General features: G+C 42.1%; 1 protein-coding gene across 1 annotated transcript in view; it reads right to left on the bottom strand.

Moving 5' to 3' along the window:
* PLA2R1 (phospholipase A2 receptor 1, 180kDa) overlaps window positions 1-17,808 on the bottom strand; it is a 171,689-nt gene extending 153,881 nt beyond the window's left edge. Inside the window, exon 1 of the mRNA XM_006879370.1 lies at window positions 17,691-17,808. Within this exon, the coding sequence (XP_006879432.1) occupies window positions 17,691-17,808 (118 nt within the window). The remainder of the gene's footprint in view (window positions 1-17,690) is intronic.
* Window positions 17,809-18,141: the final 333 nt, after the last annotated feature.

The raw sequence follows: 18,141 nt of genomic DNA, 5'->3' as shown, positions 1-18,141 counted from the left end.
ATAAGATAGATTGATACAGTAACTGGGCTCATGGGAGTAGGTGTATCAGAGACAGGGAGATTAGCTCAGGATAGAGTTCAGAGTTATTGACATAGGGTGTTTATGAGTTGCAGGCAACTCAATGGCACATCCAACAAGTAGTGCTGTAGTAACAAACATAAAAGTAGACTTAACAAGCAGAAATATGTTTTCTTATTGTACTGTAGGAGGCTAGAATTTAAAATTGAGGGAGTTAGGTCTAGAGGATTGGAAGCATGAGTGGCTTCCATTTCCTAAACAACAGGCCTCTGGAAACTCTATGAACTTTGATAAATGTCAACAGTTATAGAAAGGCTTCAGGGAGGCTTTCTCTGAATGTCCTGAGGAAAATTCTGGTCACTAATGTTTGTGGCATCCTTTAGAGATTTCCACTTGGCATTATCTTCTCTCACTTGTGTTTGCTTACTTCTCTGTGCCCAAATTCTTTCTTTTCTATCTAAAAATAACTAGCTTAATACATACCCTTCCTCTTGCAAAGATTTACAGCCTCAGAAACCAGATGGAGGTTACCTATGATCCTGAATGAACTGAATGGCAGTAGGTGAGGCATTTCTATACTGAAATGGACTCATTAACAAAACAAAGAGACATATTCCCAGATGAGATAACATTCAGAAGTAAGGACTCACTGCCAACAATGGGTTCTGACTCACAGCCACCCTCGGGTTCTGACTCACAGCCACCCTCCAGTGGACCGCGGAGGCTATAAACAGCAATATGAGGAGACTGCCCATCTTTCTCCCAGGAGTGCCTGGTGGATTTGAACCAGTAAGACTCTGGGTTACCAATGCAATGCCATCAAAGCTCCCTCATCACAAATACAGAGTTTAAGATTTCAGCACCTCTTTTGGGGGTCATAATTCAATCCATAATATGATTAAAGGGAACTTTTTAAGTAAAAGCTCTCTTTGATGTGGAAGGCATGAAAGGTGAATGAATTTGAATAGAGAATCCCAATTATCGTGTCTTAGTGTGGAAGGTGAGTTAATTGGGCTGGGGAATCACTGAAAACATTTACTGTGAATTTGCTGTATAGAAATGAATGACCACCTTCTGCCTCCAGTTCCCAGGAAGAGATACCTGGGAAGAACTGAGGGCAGTCTGGAGACTACTGCTGTGATCCAATAGCAGAGTTTGGAAGCATCAATTCATTTGGTAGTGAAGGGAAAGGAAAAGAGGGAATGGTCCAGACTGCCATCACTTAGAGAAGATTTAAAGAAATAGCAAGACTGAGTAAATTATGGAATATGAGGACTCTGGGAAAGGCAGTTTCTGGGGTTCAAGGGCTATCAGGTGCCTGAGGTTGGAGCTAGAAGCCTGGGACTGTTACAGTTAGATCCCTTTGCTTGAGCAGTGCTGACTTGACTCAACTCTAGAGATATTATCTTCAGGGCCTCCCACTTTACTCTCAGGATCTATAAATCACCTCCAAATTCACCTTTAGATATCTTCTTTGATACAAGACACTTTAATTCAGGAAAAGTTAATCTGGCTGAAAATACTCTTATAAGATAGGCTTTGTATGATTTCTGCGTGTAAGAAAAAAATACTTGCAACAAATAAAACAATTTCTGCTGAGGGTAAAGGAATGAATAAGTTTTGCCTACCTTATAATGAGTATTCTACTTGTTGTTAACTCTAGCCAACTCATAGCTGACCCTCCCCTGGGTTTCTGGGTCTGTAAATCACATGTGTGAGACTGCCATCTCTATCCCTTGGAGTCTCTGGGAGATTTGAACCACCAATGAGGTTCCCTAAGGAGCAGGTCATCAGAACTCCTTCAGACAAAACTAAAAATTACATTCATGGCTTGAAAGAGACTCAGAGCAAGGGATGATATTTTCTCTTAGTTCAATTATGCCAGATGACTGAAAGAGAGAAGCCAAGACCACCTCTGCTTTTGGGCTTGCAGCAAACCCGAGTGATCTCCCGCTGCAAAATATACGTACAATATGATGATGCACTTGACTGACCTGGACTCTAGTAAAGTATCAGTATCTTTGAACTCTTACCTTTTACATTGCTTCTATTATAGTGTGACATGGTATAACACTGGTGTGATTAATCAAATTATCACACTAATACTGATGATCAACACTGATGATTCTGCTGACTTGGACAGATCATCAAGATGTAATATGACTGGCGTGAAGAACTGGATCTAAATTACCCTTAAAGGGCTGAATGGAGATTGGCCAGTTGTTTTTATTGCTGCTCATTGCTGTCAAGTCAGAACTGACTCATAGTTGACCCTCCAGCATGTTTTCAGAGGCTGGAACTACACAGGAGATTGCCTGTCTTTCTCCCAAGGAGCCACTAGTGGATTCAAAATGTTTGCCTTCAGGTTTAGCAGTGCAGCTCCTTACCCATTAGGCCACCAGAGCTCCCTCCAATTGGTAGGCATATTAAAGGAAAAAGAGCTCTGGTGGTCTAATGGTACAAAGCTGGGTTGCAATCCCAAAGACACACAGCTCAAGGCCCCTAGCTAATCAGTGGGAGAAGGATGGGCAATCTCCTCCCATGTGATTAACTGCCTCTGAAAACCCACTAGAGAATTAGCTATAGGTCGGTTCCAACTCTATGGTACACAACAACATATATAACCAAAGCCCAGGGGCGGCCTGTGGAGTTTGCAATTGACTTTACCTAAAGAATTTAGTCTGTATCTTTAGCTTCTTAGAGAAAACCTTTGAAACCTTACGATCTTCCCAGTGACTTAAATATGTTTATTAACTCAAGGGCTCTGGAAGCTGCCTACCTTAAAGTTTATACTAGTGAGGTGACTCAAGTGCAGGTTGGTCAGGCCAGAAATACCTCACCATATGGTATCAGAGGATCTCTATGCCTGTATAATAGCCAGGAAAGGCTCTGAACAAAGAAGCTGCATGGGATTCCTGGTGGGTGAAAAACATTAGTGCATGTGGAAGGGTTGTATGCCCCTTTGTGAAACATGGAAGTCTCATATTGTGAATCCTCCGAGACCTCAACCGATCTAGTTCTTCATTTGTACTTTCCCCCCTTCAATAATAAAACTAAAAGCCCTGGTAATGTACTGTATAGTGTTTTAGGATGCTAACCGAAAGTTACCATTTCAAATCACCAGTTACTCCATGGGAGAAAGATGGGCAGTCTTTTCCTATAAAGATTTCCAGTCCAAGAAAATAGATGGAGGTTTGCTATTACTTAGAATCATCTTGAGGGTAGTGGGGTTCTTTATTTTTTAAGTAAAAAAAGTGTAATTTTAAGTAAAATCTAACAAAAGGCTTATTCAGATATAGATGATAATAGATACAGATACATATATACATACATATATCTACATATACACATAGATATAGATATATATAGACACACACACACACATACATACATACATAGGTAACTCCTCCCATGTGATTAACTGCCTCTTATGGGTCTGCTATGGGAGAATTTCAACTAAGCAGCATACATCAACAATAACATCTATATCAGTGTGAATATGTGTGTCTACTTTTCATTATTGCATTTTAGGCAAGCAAAGTTTTTACAATGAATTATACGGTGATAGTGGCAACCTAATGCAACTCCACACAAAGCTTGCTTCTGTATCACTCCATGTTAAGGCAACTGGAAGGAAATGTTCAATTGTATGGTTCACATCACGTACAAAGTTTAAGACAAGCTATTAGAAAAGCCACAGCTTGCCAAATGCAATCCAATTCAATCTCCTTCTGCAGTCCCCTGGGTATAAAACCTCTCCTGCGCCATCCACTCACGTAGCTTGTACTGGCTTCACATGCTTTCTGCTCTGCATCATCCCTTAAATCTATCCATTTCCTTGCTGTTCTGACAGTATTTCCGTTTCAGAAGGAAAGTTAAGTGGGTAGTAAGGAGGGCGTCTCTCTCCCTTGTCTTAAGGGGAATGGTTTCTTCCTGAGCTTGTCCCCTGAGATGTAGCAACTTTTTCCAGCCTCTCTCATTTGGGCTTGCCTGTGTCTCTTTTGTCTGGGAAACAACGGATTCAGAGCTGAGTGTGATCCTTAGCCTTGCCCACAGCAGGAAGGGAGGTTGTAAGTTGCCAAATCTAATTCCGTGCATGGCTGAGTAACACAGAAAATCTGGAGTCTCAAAATGACTTTCCAAACCAATAAGCAAAGAACTGTTTGTGCTTACAGCAAGTTGCTTGGCATAGTAACTGAAAGAACACAGAGAAGGTGTGCTTACCCTTCCTATCTCTATGTGTATGTTGGAATTTTATACCAAATCATCTAATAGGTAGTATGTCTCTTAAAAACACCTAACAATGTTCATGTTTCTTGTCCTCTTGTCTAAGAATTTCTGTCTTCCTTTGCCCTAGCATTGTCCTTGACTCAGAGCCTTCTTTTTTCTCCTGTGGCTTCTGAACCCAGATAATCACCACTTCCACAGGCCTGTGGGCTCCCTCTTGCTAAATCATTTCACATGCTCTCTTCATTTATATCCCCTTTCCTTTAATCTCCCAAAATCACTGCTCCAAGTTCCAAGTTTCACAAAATACCCTTTGTCATGTGTGAAAATGAAACCTGGGTTAATCAGCTCCATCAGATTCCAGTTTTGTGAGGATTCACATCGCCTATTCCCAACCCCTGTACAAACCCTTTCTCACTCTACTAGACTGTCTCATTCCCTCGCCTGTCTCTTGCTCGGTCCCCATCTTACAGCAGCTGACTTTTGCAGGACCTTTGGTGTTGTAGTGGTTAAAGAATCTGGCTGCCGACCAAAAGGCTGGTAGTTCAAATCTACCAACTACTCTGCTCCTCAAAGGAAGGGGCCGTGGGCTTTCATAGGAAACCTGCGGGAAGTTCTACCCTGTCCTGCCAGCTCATTATCGCCTGCAATCAACTCAATAACAGTGGATTTCGTTTGACCACTCCTTTTGATTAAGCACTTGATTACTGACAGAAAAGTTGGTGGGTTTGAATTTACCCAGTCAATAAAAGTAAAAGTCATTCCCATGGAGAAGAAAACAACTCATAGCTAACTTTCCAGTGTTTTTTTTCAGAGACTGTAAATCACGCTGGAGGAGCTTGTCCATGTTTCTCCTGAGAAGCAGCTGATAGATTTGAACTACCTGACACTAGGTTGGCAGCACATTTCCTTACCCCACTATGCCACCAGAGTGCTGTTTTACCCAGTAATGTCTCAAAAGAAAGATTTAACTTGGTGATTGTTTTTGAAAGGTCATACTTTGAAACCTCTATTGGAGCCATTACCATAGGGTTACCAAAAGTTGAGACTGACTCAACAACAGAAACTGGTTTGGTTTCTGGTTTTAGACTCTTGTCTAAAATCTTATGTAAGGACTCTCCTTTGAAACACTTTGCTGTAGCTCTGAATCTTACCAATGCATTTGCAAATTGAGTTGAAAACGTTTTCCTTCCTTCTAGTTTCTCTTCTACTGTTCCATATTCCCCTGCCTTCCTTTTTTATTTTTATTTTTATTTTTATTTTTTTAACGCTAAAGAATCTAGCATTACTTATGTAAAAATCATTATTCCCAATGTTCCTGTTATCATCTCCCAGGCTTTGTTGAAAATATACCGTCTCAGTCACCAAGGAACTTTGTTACAAAGAGCAAGTTTAAACAAGACAAGCCACAGCTGACCGGTTCAGAACGTTGTTAAAATTCCCTCATAGATGCCGGGCGCTTAAAATTCAGGGGGAATAGATCCAAAGACTGGGTCACCAAAACAAACAAAAGCAGGCAACAACTCCACCCCCAACCAAAACCAACTCTGGAAACAATCTGACATTTTGAAAGCAAACGTGTTTACACTGAGCAAATTCATCTTTATTGCTTTTAGGACATGTCCATTAAAAAAAATTTTTTTTACTATTATTATTACTACTACTACTATTATTATTTAACATATATTATTAGTTACCTTCCCTCTTATTCAGGGATGTTTATATAATTTGCTGTATTCAGGGGAAAATGAAAAGGAATGGGTCTGGCTGTGGACATAGAAGTAAATCGGTATGACTCATGAATCCACTGCCTAATCCAAGGTAGACTGACAACCCACAAATCTTATACTTAAGGTCTTTGTCATCTAGTCAGAATTAACACCGAGTGAACCCTCCACAGGGTTATTTCAGAGGATGTAAACTGCATGAGAGGAAATTACCCCTCTTTCTCTTGAGGAGGCCAGGTGGGTTCTAACTGCCAGAGAAGGATTAGCTTTGGGTTAACAGTACAAGTCCCACCAGAGCTTCATGCAAGTATCTAGAATGGGGATCAGCTCTCAACAAAATCCACACTGAACTTGCAGTGGTGATGCCAGGTCAGTGAGGATGGCCACAGGCTTGTCCTACCCAGAGGAACTGCCGGTTTCTAGTCCTTCAACCTCAATTTGACCTGGTTGCCATTCTTAGCTCAGAGCAGAAGCTATGGTGGGTAGGAGCAGACAGAGGCAGCTAAGAAATCTTCTTGGGGAGATAGGGAGGTAACAAGAGATAGCATCGTACAAACTTGAGGCAAGTTTGTGCTTCACTGTCTCATAGGACCTCCAGCACAAAGCACAAATTCAAACATAGAAGGATTTAAAATCTCAGGACTGAAAGTGGTAAACACGAATCTTCTGGAGCATGGTGTTGGGTTACATGCCCTCAAAGGTGACACTGTTCTTATTTGAACAGGCTAGAATCATGGACATCATGCAAAGAAGATTTTGGCGACTGTGAAAAGGACTTTAGAACTGCTAGAAGCTAAATGAGTGTGGGTTTCCTCATTTGCATAATGGAGTTTCTAATAGTGCTAACCTTATAGAGTCTTATGAGAGTGACTTCAATCACTATGTCTCCCTAATGGATGTTAACAAGAGTAAAAGCTAGTATAAACTTTCAACACAGATGTTGTACAAACAACAGCAAAATAAGATAGCAACGTGTAGAGTTCAATAAGCATGTTAAATTTCCTGTTTTTATTTTCATAATGAAAAAGGAAAGTTTTTAAGAGCCAAGTGCCAAAAGCCAGAAAGGACAAAACTTTCAGTAGCTTATTTCTTTAAAATTGTGGTAGTGTGGAAAGCATTAGAAATTAAAAACACCTGTGGCTAATGTGTATTCAAGCAGAAAGACTTGTCTACTTTGTTTAGTTCTATATCTATGGAATCTATAGAAATCCTAGTAAAACCTCACCAGTTTTCTCAAGTGGCTTTATATTTTTTCCCCTGAATGACTTAATAATTCATTTACAAGTTGCTATTTTGCTTGTTTTTTCATGAACTATAACATTTTTGTAAATGAACTGTAACATTTTTTTATTCCCTTTGGTCCATTTAATATATAGTATACATTCTTAACTAAGTATTTGAACAACCCCTGAAAGGCTTTCAAATCAGCGAGAAAGGTCTATAAATGCTTCAAATGTGTTACACAGATAAATCATCTGAAGATTTATGTCATAAGAATGAGTTCAGGAAGGGCAAAACAAAGCAGTTATTTCTTCAGAAAACCTGATATAATTAAGCAAATTATTAGGCGGGCAAAGGAGGGATCCAGAGGAGAAAATGAGTTCTGTGTGTTTCACCCTTTCTGGTCATTAGCCTGGAAGCTGTATCTATAGCATCAGTTACTGTGACAACAACAGGGTTAGAATTAAAAGCTTAATGAGAAAGTGTAAAAAGGACCAGGAAAACTGGAAATCTATGCTGCTTTGCAAAGGTTTATTAGGAAGAAGTGGCCAGAGGAGAGGAGATGAAAAAAGTATAAAATGGAAGAGATGCTGAAAGATGATGGGTGAAGATGACAAAAATGGAGTCCAGATGGCTGATTATATACGGCCAGGAAGGGCAGGTAAACCAATATGGGATCATAAATTATTTAAATGCCAAATCTCCCAATTAGGGGAATAGCTCATTGCCTAGGGGTGTAGATGTGTTGCTTAGAACAGTAAATAAATAAATCAGTAGCTTTGCACATGTCTGCTTTGTGAAAATATTCATTCCCACATGAGGATGTATTGGTTTGGAAAGGGAATAGTTACAGGGATGGAAAGCCTGGCCTTGCTTCTCTGATTACAAAATGCTACTTACAGGACACACTACTTTCTAGGGTCACAAGACTCCCAAGAAAATGGATCAACACAGCGATTTTAACAATGGGCCCAAGCATATCAGAGAGGATGACAAGTACAAATAAAGTTCAAGTCTGTTGTTCATAGATAGGGTCGCTGTGAGTTATTGTTGACTTTATGACACCTAACATTCGTTCTTGAGTGTCCGATTCAAATCCCCTCTTGACAAGCTGCTAGAGGTACAAGTTAACCATAACCCCTCCTCATCTGAAAAGAGGAGTATGCATTATTATTACCTATCTCACTGGATTTTCAAACTTGAAATGCAAACTCATTGCAGTCAATCAGAACCAACTCATAGCTAACCCTCCACTGAGTTTTCTGAGGCTGTCAAGTGTACGGGAGGAGATGGTCCCTCTTTCCCCCTTAGAGCCGCTGGTGGATTTGAACTGCCAGAGGTATCACTTTTGGGTTAGCACCAAAGTTCTCTACCCACTAGGCCACCAGGGCTCATAGTCGGAAGGGATTTTTGCCTGTTAGGATGGAGCTATGGGAAAAATCTTGCCCTGATTTCTCCCTGCTGCTGTCTCCACATAGTGGCTCTTGTGACCCTCCCTTGGGAACCTCTTCGTCATAGTGCCCTTTCCCTCCTTCCTCTTCTTTGGAGTCTGTAGCTATAACTTCTCTTCCTTACATTCACTGTGTTACCAGCAGACTGACTGATGTGCTCTCAATCCTCAAACCTTAAACGTCCACAAAAATGATCTAACATTCTAGCCCAGAGTTCCTTGGCTACAGGAAACTGAAATCAGTTTAGTGAGTCACAACTGGCATTACAAAACAAAAGAGATTCAAATGGAATAGAAAACAATGCATCATATTAAGTGCATTTTATGACATTTTTGTTTCAGTTATATATCTATGTATATACCTTTGTACTAAATCGTGATGTAAAATATATTTCTTATTGTCATTCATGAAAATTCCAAACTCTTTCAACTGCACTGCTCTGTATTCCTATCTTCTTGACCTCTTCTGTTCTGAAGAACAGCTGTTCATTCCCTTTAATAAATCACATCTATGACCACGCCTACAATGGCTCCTGTCGCTACTTAGAAAGAACCTTCCAAGGTGGGATTTCCACTGTATAATCAATATTCCATTTCTTTCTTCCACAGTCAACACTCTTGGTACCAGCAGTCAGGAAATCAAAAAGCGTATCGCGATGGGAAAGTCTGCCGTTAGGGACCTCTCAAACGTACTCAGGAACAACAGTGTCTCTCTGGAGACTAAGGTGCGCCTGATACAGGTCATGGTATTTGCAATCACTTGTTATGCATCAGAGAGTTGGACAATGACTAGGGAGGACAGAAGGAGAGTGGATGCTTTTGAACTGTGGTGCTGGAGAAGGGTACTGAATGTACCATGGACTGCCAGGAAAACAAACAGATCCATCTTGGAGAGGATTAAACCAAGCTGCTCCTTGGAGGCAAGGATTCTGGGGCTTCGTCTGACATACTTTGGACATGTTGCCAGGAGGGACGGGTCCTTGGAGAGGGACATCATGCTTGGGAGGGTGGAGGAACAGCACAGGAGGGGAAGACCCTCTATGAGATGGATTGATTTGGTGACTGGGGTAATCGGGATGGGTGTGTCAGAGGCGGTGTGGTTGGCGCAGGATAGAGCAGGGTTTAGAGCTGTTGTGCATAGGGTCGCTATGAGTCGGAAACGACTCGATGGCACATAACAACAACAACAACAATCAATATTCCCATCTCACCACCTCCCCCACCTCCTAACTTTCATTAAGTCCATTATTCTCAATTTTTTCCTGCTTCAATCCTCATCTCTTGAGTCTAAACTTTGTGTTCCTCACTATTCCTACCAGGACAGACTAATGTCAGGTCATCAATGTTTTTTCTTCTTAAGCTGCTGCTTGAGTCTTCCAAAGGACCTCCTCCTCAATTTGTACAATTTTAACATTATCCCTTTCAAGTCTCAAACTGGTCAAGGCATTCCTAAACCTCAAATTATCATCCAGCTTGGAGAGGTATGTTAGAGATACAGATATTAAAGATAGGCATTAGTACATGCAAAATCCTGCATGATAAAGATGAGTCTACAGGTGGATAAAGGCAAGACAAACAGATATGGGCAGATAAAAGGGACCACACCCACAGCCAAATAAAGGTTTGTCAGATGATATTTCTACACATACACTTCCACAGGGAGCTCTGAAAGTGCAGTCCATAGGGTACTGGGTTGCAAACCCAAAGGTCACGCCTCTAGCAGTTCAAACCAGTAGCTCAGAGGAGAGAAAATGGGCAATGTCTTTCCATCCAATTTATAGTTTTGGAAACCCAGTGAAGGGCAAACTATGAGTTGGTTGTGACTCAACAGCAATGGGAGAGAGATATTTGTGTATGTTGTAAATATATCCATGTATATAGGAGAGTCAACAGGTGTGAAAATGATGTAAACATCTTAATCATAGCCAAATACCCTGAAGGGAAGGGTTGCTAATCCTAGTGTCTTTGGGTCATAGTGTCAGGGGACATCAAGGTTCATTGGTATTACATAGTTTACAAAAGCAATTGTTCTCCATTCCATTTTGGTGAATGGAAACTGAGACTTAAAAGTTGGGTCATCTAAAGTGCAATTAATGGTCCTGTTTGGAACAAAGAAGAGCAAAGAAAATCAAAGACAGAAATAATTAGTCCAAAGGATCAAAAGCCCACACCAACTTCAGCCTCCACCACCATGAGGACAACAGAACTGGATGGTGCTCAGCTACCACTGCTGATTTCTCTAAAAGGTATCATAATAGAAGGAGAGTTTTGGGTAGAATGGGAGGAACAGGTATAAAACTAAAACTCATAAAAATGACCAGGCTTAGTGATCTAATACAGACAGGAGGAACCCCCTGGACGATGTCTTAGTTACCTACAGGTAAAATGCTTCCAAAAATGGTTCCATTTTCAACCAGGCAATAGACATGCTAATAGGTGAACACTGACACCAGAGAAGTTCTCACTCCTTAGAACAATCAGTCAAGCAAGATCAAGAGAGTATTATTTGCCCAGAAATAAATTTCAGAGGGCAGGAAGGGATAGGATAGAAGAAGGAATGAAAACAAGAATTACAGGAAGGAAGTGTAATGAATGTTATAAAACAAAAGCTGTGTATTGAGTAGAAACCAATTTTCTCTGTAAACTTGCACTCAACTTACAAGAAAAAAGTTTTTAAAAAATGTGTAATCTGGCTTCCCTTTTTCTGAATTCCTTACAGAGGCCAATAAGATTCTCCTCAGTAGCCTCAACAGACTCAGGGAACTGACAAACTCTTTCCAAAACTCTTCACTATCTCACCTCTCCCATTTTCAAATATAAACATGTCACAGCCTCTTGCACTGTCCACAATCCTGCCCTGGAGATGTGTCCAACCACAGGCCCTGTTAAGACAGTATCACCACGTGCAGGACCTTACGGCCTACCTGCTCTCTGCACCACCAAGATCAACTAGCCATGTGGAGGTCTGTGTTTCAGGGACAGAGCACAGGGCACTAACCAGACTATTATGATTGGTGTGGCTAGATCCTTTCCTAAGCAACTGAGGTACTCTTCCTAGTAGTTATTACACTAGGTTCTGAAAATCAAAGTAGAGAAGTCCACTCAACAGAAATAAGAAATGAGCATTCTGTATCTGAGAGAATAAGAGAAGCCAGTTCCCAATTCCTAAATGATTTGGTTGCACAAGAGAACCTGCCATTAAGTCCCTTTGACATGCTAGTAACTTGACTATCTTTGTACATTTGACTGAGTGAGTGAGCTGCAGTGGGCCTCTTTTCTTGCACCCCAACGAAGCCAGAATTGAAGTTTTAACTCAGTAAACTTCTACTGATGCAGACCCTGTGAGCCACAGATTTGAACTTTGCCCTATCCTATAGTATCCTCCGAATATATGATGCGCTCAAGTTCATTGTTACTATTACTGTGTCAATCCACTCTGTTGAGGGTCTTCTTCTCTTTCTCTAACCCTCTACCTTTCACAGCATAATGCCCTTTTCCAATGACTGAACTCCTCCTAAAGTACGTGAGACAAAGTTTCACCCTGACTGCCTCACAGGAGCACCCTGGTCACACTTCTTCCAAGACAGACTTATTTGTTTTTAACAGTCCAAGGGGTGCTCAGGACTTTTTCACCAAAACCACAATTCAAAGTCATCATTCTTATTCATTGTTTATCTTCCAGATGCTTAAGATGCAATTGAAAACATCATGGTTTAAATCAGGTGCACCTCAGTCTTTGAACTGACACCTTTGTTCCTTCAGAACTTTGGAGAAGTCCCTGAAAGCAGATTTCCCCAATGTAACACATCTTTTGATTTCTTGACTATTTCTACCATGAGTGTTGATTGTAGATCCAAGTAAAATGAAATTGTTGACAACTCCAATCTTTTCTCCGTCTATCATGATGTTGCCTATGAGCTGAGTGGTAAAGATTTTTGTTTTCTTAAAGGCTTTGATCTCTTGCAGTAAGTGCTCTGAGTCTTCTTCACTTTCTGCAAGCAAAGTTCTATCATCTGCATAATGTAGGTTATTGACGAGTCTTCTTCCAATGCCAATGTCACATTCTTATTCACAGAGTCCAGCTTCTCAAATGATTTGCTCAGCACACAGATTGAGTAGGTATGGAGAAAGGATACAACCTTAATGCATGCCTTTCCTCCTTTTAAGCCATGCCATGTTTTAAACCATGTACCTTAGGCACAAAAATTAGTATTTAGAGCACATATTTTGTCAGGACATAATTCAATCTATAACATTCTGGAAGCCTAATCTCCTTTTTCCCATAAGGCAAACACCCACTTATCCAATGCTGTTATTGTTATTCAACATTGAGTTGATTTGGACTCAGGTGCAGAATTGAAATTCCCCATAGGTGTTTTAAAGTTATGACCTCTTGCAAACAGATCACCTGGCCTATCTTACAAAGGTGTGTCTGGGTAAATACCATTGTTATCACCTTTAGGACAACTCAGGTGCCCTTTGTGAGTCTCCAACCCCCGCGGCTACTCTTGCCTCTGCATCCCCTTCGCACTTTGCTCGTTCTTTGTGTCATAATACCTACCACATTATTAAGTCATTGTTTCTGTTTGTGTTACTGGTTTCTCTGCTTCATGGAAACAGTATATAGCTTACACATATTTCCCCAATTTTTATGTCAAGTGGGGGTGGTAGTGAAGCAGATTTGTTTCCCTTCCAAAACCCTTACCCTGGAGGTCACTCACCTATAGGTTTCCAAGGAGACTACGTCTCCTTGCCTAGATATTTATAGGCAGGGCAAGAATACCAAAGGCTAATGTCTCAGGGTCAATTATCAAGCAATAAGGGTTGGAGCAGGTAGACAAACACACCACATTTCTGCCCCTAGTGATACAAGTTCTATCCAGTCCCTCAAAGGTCCCTTGTGAAAATGACCCCTTGTTGCCCATAGTGGCTTGCTTCCTTTTGGTCTCATTTCTTCATTCCCACACTGCGCTCCCTGGAATCACACTTCAGATAATCTACTTGCATCCGAATACATATTTTAGGGATTGCTTTTGAGTAGACTCAAACCAAGCTGTGCTTGCAATCCCAAAGGCACATGGTTCGAGAAGGATGGGCAATCTCCTCTGTTGAGATTAATTACCTCTGAAAACCCACCAGAGGGTTAGCCATGGGTCTGTTCTAACTCAACGGTACACAACAACAAAACATAGTACTAAACAGACAATGAATGAACTTTTTTAAAAAAAATATGTCGCACCTAACACTAAGGGTGTAAGAAAGGGGCTATTGCTCATATAAATGAACTTTTTGGAAAGAACATGGCAGATGCAAGCTGACCCTGAAACAGCTTGAGAGAGTGGGAATGGAGCCTGGCTGGGGAGTTTTCTTTTGCTTAGAAGATGCAACTGAGGTCCACCTATAATAGGTACCAAAGGAGTTTCTCATCAATTTGCCCAGGCGTAGGTGAATAAATAATCTTGGTAGCCATCTTCTCATCACAGGCTACCAAATAGACTTGGCTTCACATTCTTCTCTTCCAATAGCACTCCATGGTCAAGCACTCTGACCTCACATTCATCAAACCCCTCATTTCCTTTGTCAATGGTCATTCAGAAGCACCTACTCTGATACTCACCAAGGGCTGCTCTCTTGGATATTAAGTGTTGAGAAAGGAAAATCTCCTACTAGGTTGGCTGGACCATTTCATCAGTATAATTTTTAGCCTTCAACATAATGTCAAAATTGTTTTGCTTGCCTCTATTTTTCCCCCTTTAGATAGATAAAATAAATGCCTATTTTTCAACTTTTCTTCATCTTCAACCCCATCAGGGGTACTTGAGTAAGTTAGGTGATCAAGTTTTGGTAATGGTTGTCGTGGTTGTTGTATGTGCTGGGTGTTATTTGTTCCTACTGGTACAGCACTTGTCTGTCAGTCTGCTGTACTGGTGTAGATTGTAGAGTGCTCTAATGCTGAGATCTGTGCACCAATCAATGTCTTGGGCACCAGAAGAGTCAGCCATTGAGGACTGCAATAAAGCTCCTAGATAAAGACAGACGAGGAAGAAGAATTAGCCATCTGCTTCCAAAAATCAAGCCTTTAAAATCCTATGAACATAAAAACATGGGTAGTTACAGTATTAGATGTAAAGCCTAAATAGGAAGTCATTAAAAAGGAGGAGAAACAGCTGCAAACATTGTGACTTCAGCAATGGCTCTAGTCTCTCAGAGATGGTGAGGATGGCACAGGATAGGGCAGATTTCAGTCTGGCTATTAAAAGGGCTGCCTATAAGTCGTACTTGATTCAATGGCTGACTTTAATAATGGCTAGAAGTGTTTAAATTCCAGACTGGAAAACTAACTTACCACTGAGGTCCCGTGGTAGAACTAAATAAAGGAGGAAATGGGGCCCAGGCACACCAAGTGAATTGTTATGCAAAGGGCAGGAGATAATTATCATAGGGCTATCAATCTGTCAGGGTAGTCTGGACTGATTAGAGAAAAGGGGTTCCACAGTGATAGTCAAGCAAAAACGAACAGCATTTGGGTAAGTATAATAAATCACATTGTTTTTGCAGAAGAAAGGATGGAGGCACAAAGAAAGTAAGTAAGTTCCTCACGGCCACACAGTGAATGGCAGAGCCAGGACTTGAACTCAGGACAGTCTGGCTCCAGATCCCATGAGCTCACCGACTATACAACATTGCATCTACTGATTTTAAAATACAAAATTACTGATGAATGTCAAATATACTGATAAAAGTCAGCTTTATACCATTCATTATCTGCCTTCTAAGACTGGGAGGCTTATCATGCATTATCAGATCTATATACCTATACGGCAAATCCATTTTATTTTTATATATGTGTGTGTCTGTGTGCGTGTGTGTCTACAAATTCAGGTGAAAACTTTATCTGCCTCATTATTTCAGATCTCTTGTTAATGAACATAAAATGAATATTGTTGTCATTGTTGTTCTGTGGTTGCCGGTCACCGGGTTATTGTGCCACAATGACTCATTTGGTAAACTGAGGCATCTAACAATATAGCTAACTACATGTACTTCAGGTTCCATATTTGAAAAATTCATGGCTGTAGCAGAAACTATCTTGGATCCCTCCTAACTCTAAGATTATGTATTTTTTCATGTTTGTGTGTACAAGAAGGCTTTGATTTCAAGCTCTTTTATTAACCTTGATATGGTTATATTAACCCACTGATATGGGTAGCTGGGGCCACTGAGGGCAGTCTGTGTGACGATGACCATCAAATATTGTTTAAAGTCACACAATCTCCACGCTTTTTAAAACATTAGCCGCAGCACATATCTCTGTGCAAAACCCTTTGTGATCACTGCGTCAAACCCCTTCAGATTTGCAAACTATCACTTGAACCATGTCACACTTCCACTAATAGTTCTTATTTCTAAGTGTCCTTGACACTTAAAAGCAGATACTGATTACCAGCTATCCCAGGCCTGGATTTGGGTCTGCCACATATAGAAAGGGATTAGCTGATCAGGGCTAAACTTGGCTCAGAGATCACTCTCTGCGTGGCCCCATCCTAGTTTTCCTTTATGCTACAAGCTTCTGGCCAGTCCTAGACACCTCATGCTCAGGCAAGATCTACACTTTAAAATGTAAAGAACATCCCCATGTAGCAAACTGCGACTGGGAACAGATCACAGTTCTCTGCACCAGATACTCCAGGTTCAGGCAAGGGAGCAATTCTTATTGAACTGATTACCAGGTCACCAAGAATGTAAGAGCCTCTGACCTTTGGCCACCTTAGCATTAGAAAGGTCTGTGTTGCTCAACCTGTTCCTGATAAGGTCTCCTGGGAATGCTAGAGAATATAATCTAGAAAGCAAGACTTCAAAGACCTATAGTGAATTGAAGAGGAAAAATTGTACGCAGACTTTGATTACATAATTTTTAACCCCTTCTTCAAAAAACATATCCCCAAAAAGGCACAGGATGGAGACTGCTGGGAGATTGCTCCTCCTTCAGTAAAGTCCTGTCACCTCACCTTTCACACCTACATGTGCAGAGTTGAACTACTTCACAGGGATTTCAATGCTGTGACTTTTGAGGAGGAGATAGGCTTGTGTTTGGAGTCACCTCTGGATGTGTTCGAACCTCCAGCTTTTCAATTAGGAGTTGAGGGCTTGTGTGTTTGCACCACTCAAAAATCTTGGGGTGGTCATGAGAAAGAAGGGACTCCACTAAAGCATATGGACCCTTGTTCCTCAGCGTCGACCCGGTTACCCTTCACCATGTGAGACCTGAAGGAGACCTTCAAATAAAGACTCTTTATTTCTCTTTACTTGTACCTTCTCATGTCTTCTGCATAATAGGTGCTCAGAAAAATGGTTATTGAACTAGTGTGTGTGGGTGAGTGAAAAAATGGTCATGCTGGCCAAAGCATCAAGTATGCCACATGCTTTTAGAAAGGATGGCACTTAATTCTCCTCATTTTTCTGATGAAGAAAACTGATTTGGGTGGGTTGGTCCAGGTGGAGAGTTTTCCTGAGGCAGAAGGGCATGTGTGAGGAGTTAACAGAAAGAAGTAAATGTTCTTTCTTTCCTGAAGGGGAGGAGGGGCGGGACCTGGCACTGTGCCACTTTGCAGGTGGCCGTGCACACCTGGTGTGCTTGTTTGGGTAGGTAAGGAAATAGGACATCTTTTCACCATCATTTACCCGAGAGAGGTGGCCATCTCTCGGGTAAGCAGCAGTCAGAAAGTTTACACTTTGAAGTGTGTCCTGTTGCCTGTCTCTGGTTATCCCCGTGGGCTTCAGGCCAGGCCCTACCCACAGCGCGCCCCACCACGCACTTGGGAAAACAGTATTACTCACTTCGCAGTTGTGGGAAGAGAAGGGTCTGGAGACAGGGACGCAGGTCTCATCCAACTGCAGGAGTGTCTCTTCCCTAGGACTACTGAAACTTGGCCTCTATCCACAGCCAGCCAACGTCGCCACTCGCCCACCGCCAGCTTCACTGTCCTTCTCCTCAACCTCCTTCACCCCTGATGCGCTGCTTGGTTTCCCAGCCCGAGAGCACTCACCTTGCCACTCGAGGACCCGCTCTGGGGTGAGCTCCGCCGCCGCGCCCTCTTGACAGCCCCCGGGGCCCCTTAGCAGCAGCAGCAGCGGCAGCAGCAGCAGCGGTGGCCGCAGCAGCATCGCTAACCACTGCGCTAACGCCGCGCGCCCCACGGGACAGCGGCTCGGGAAGGGAGGCGGGCCCTCAGCCCTCCCCCGGCTCCGCCCCGCCCTGGATCCCAGCCACCCCGGCGACGCACTGGGCCACCTCTGTCGCCACAGTCAGCGGACACTTGGGGCTCTGTGCTGGAAACATGGAGAGCGGCGGAGGTTTGCCCCGCCCTACCCACCCAGACTTAGGGAAGGAGGAGGACGAGGGGGTGGACCATCTGCCCATCCCAGAAATTCTTGCCTTTGAGGTGGAGAGAGAAGAGGGTGAGGCTGGCCGGCGCCGCCTCCTCCTCCCCCTCCTCC

This window comes from Elephantulus edwardii, unplaced genomic scaffold (assembly GCF_000299155.1).
Source record: "Elephantulus edwardii isolate Elephantulus edwardi_28Jun2011 unplaced genomic scaffold, EleEdw1.0 scaffold00003, whole genome shotgun sequence".
NCBI classification, from domain to species: Eukaryota; Metazoa; Chordata; class Mammalia; order Macroscelidea; family Macroscelididae; genus Elephantulus; species Elephantulus edwardii.
The sequence above is the reverse complement of the archived record's forward strand: the minus strand, read 5'-3'. Positions and strand labels throughout refer to the sequence as shown.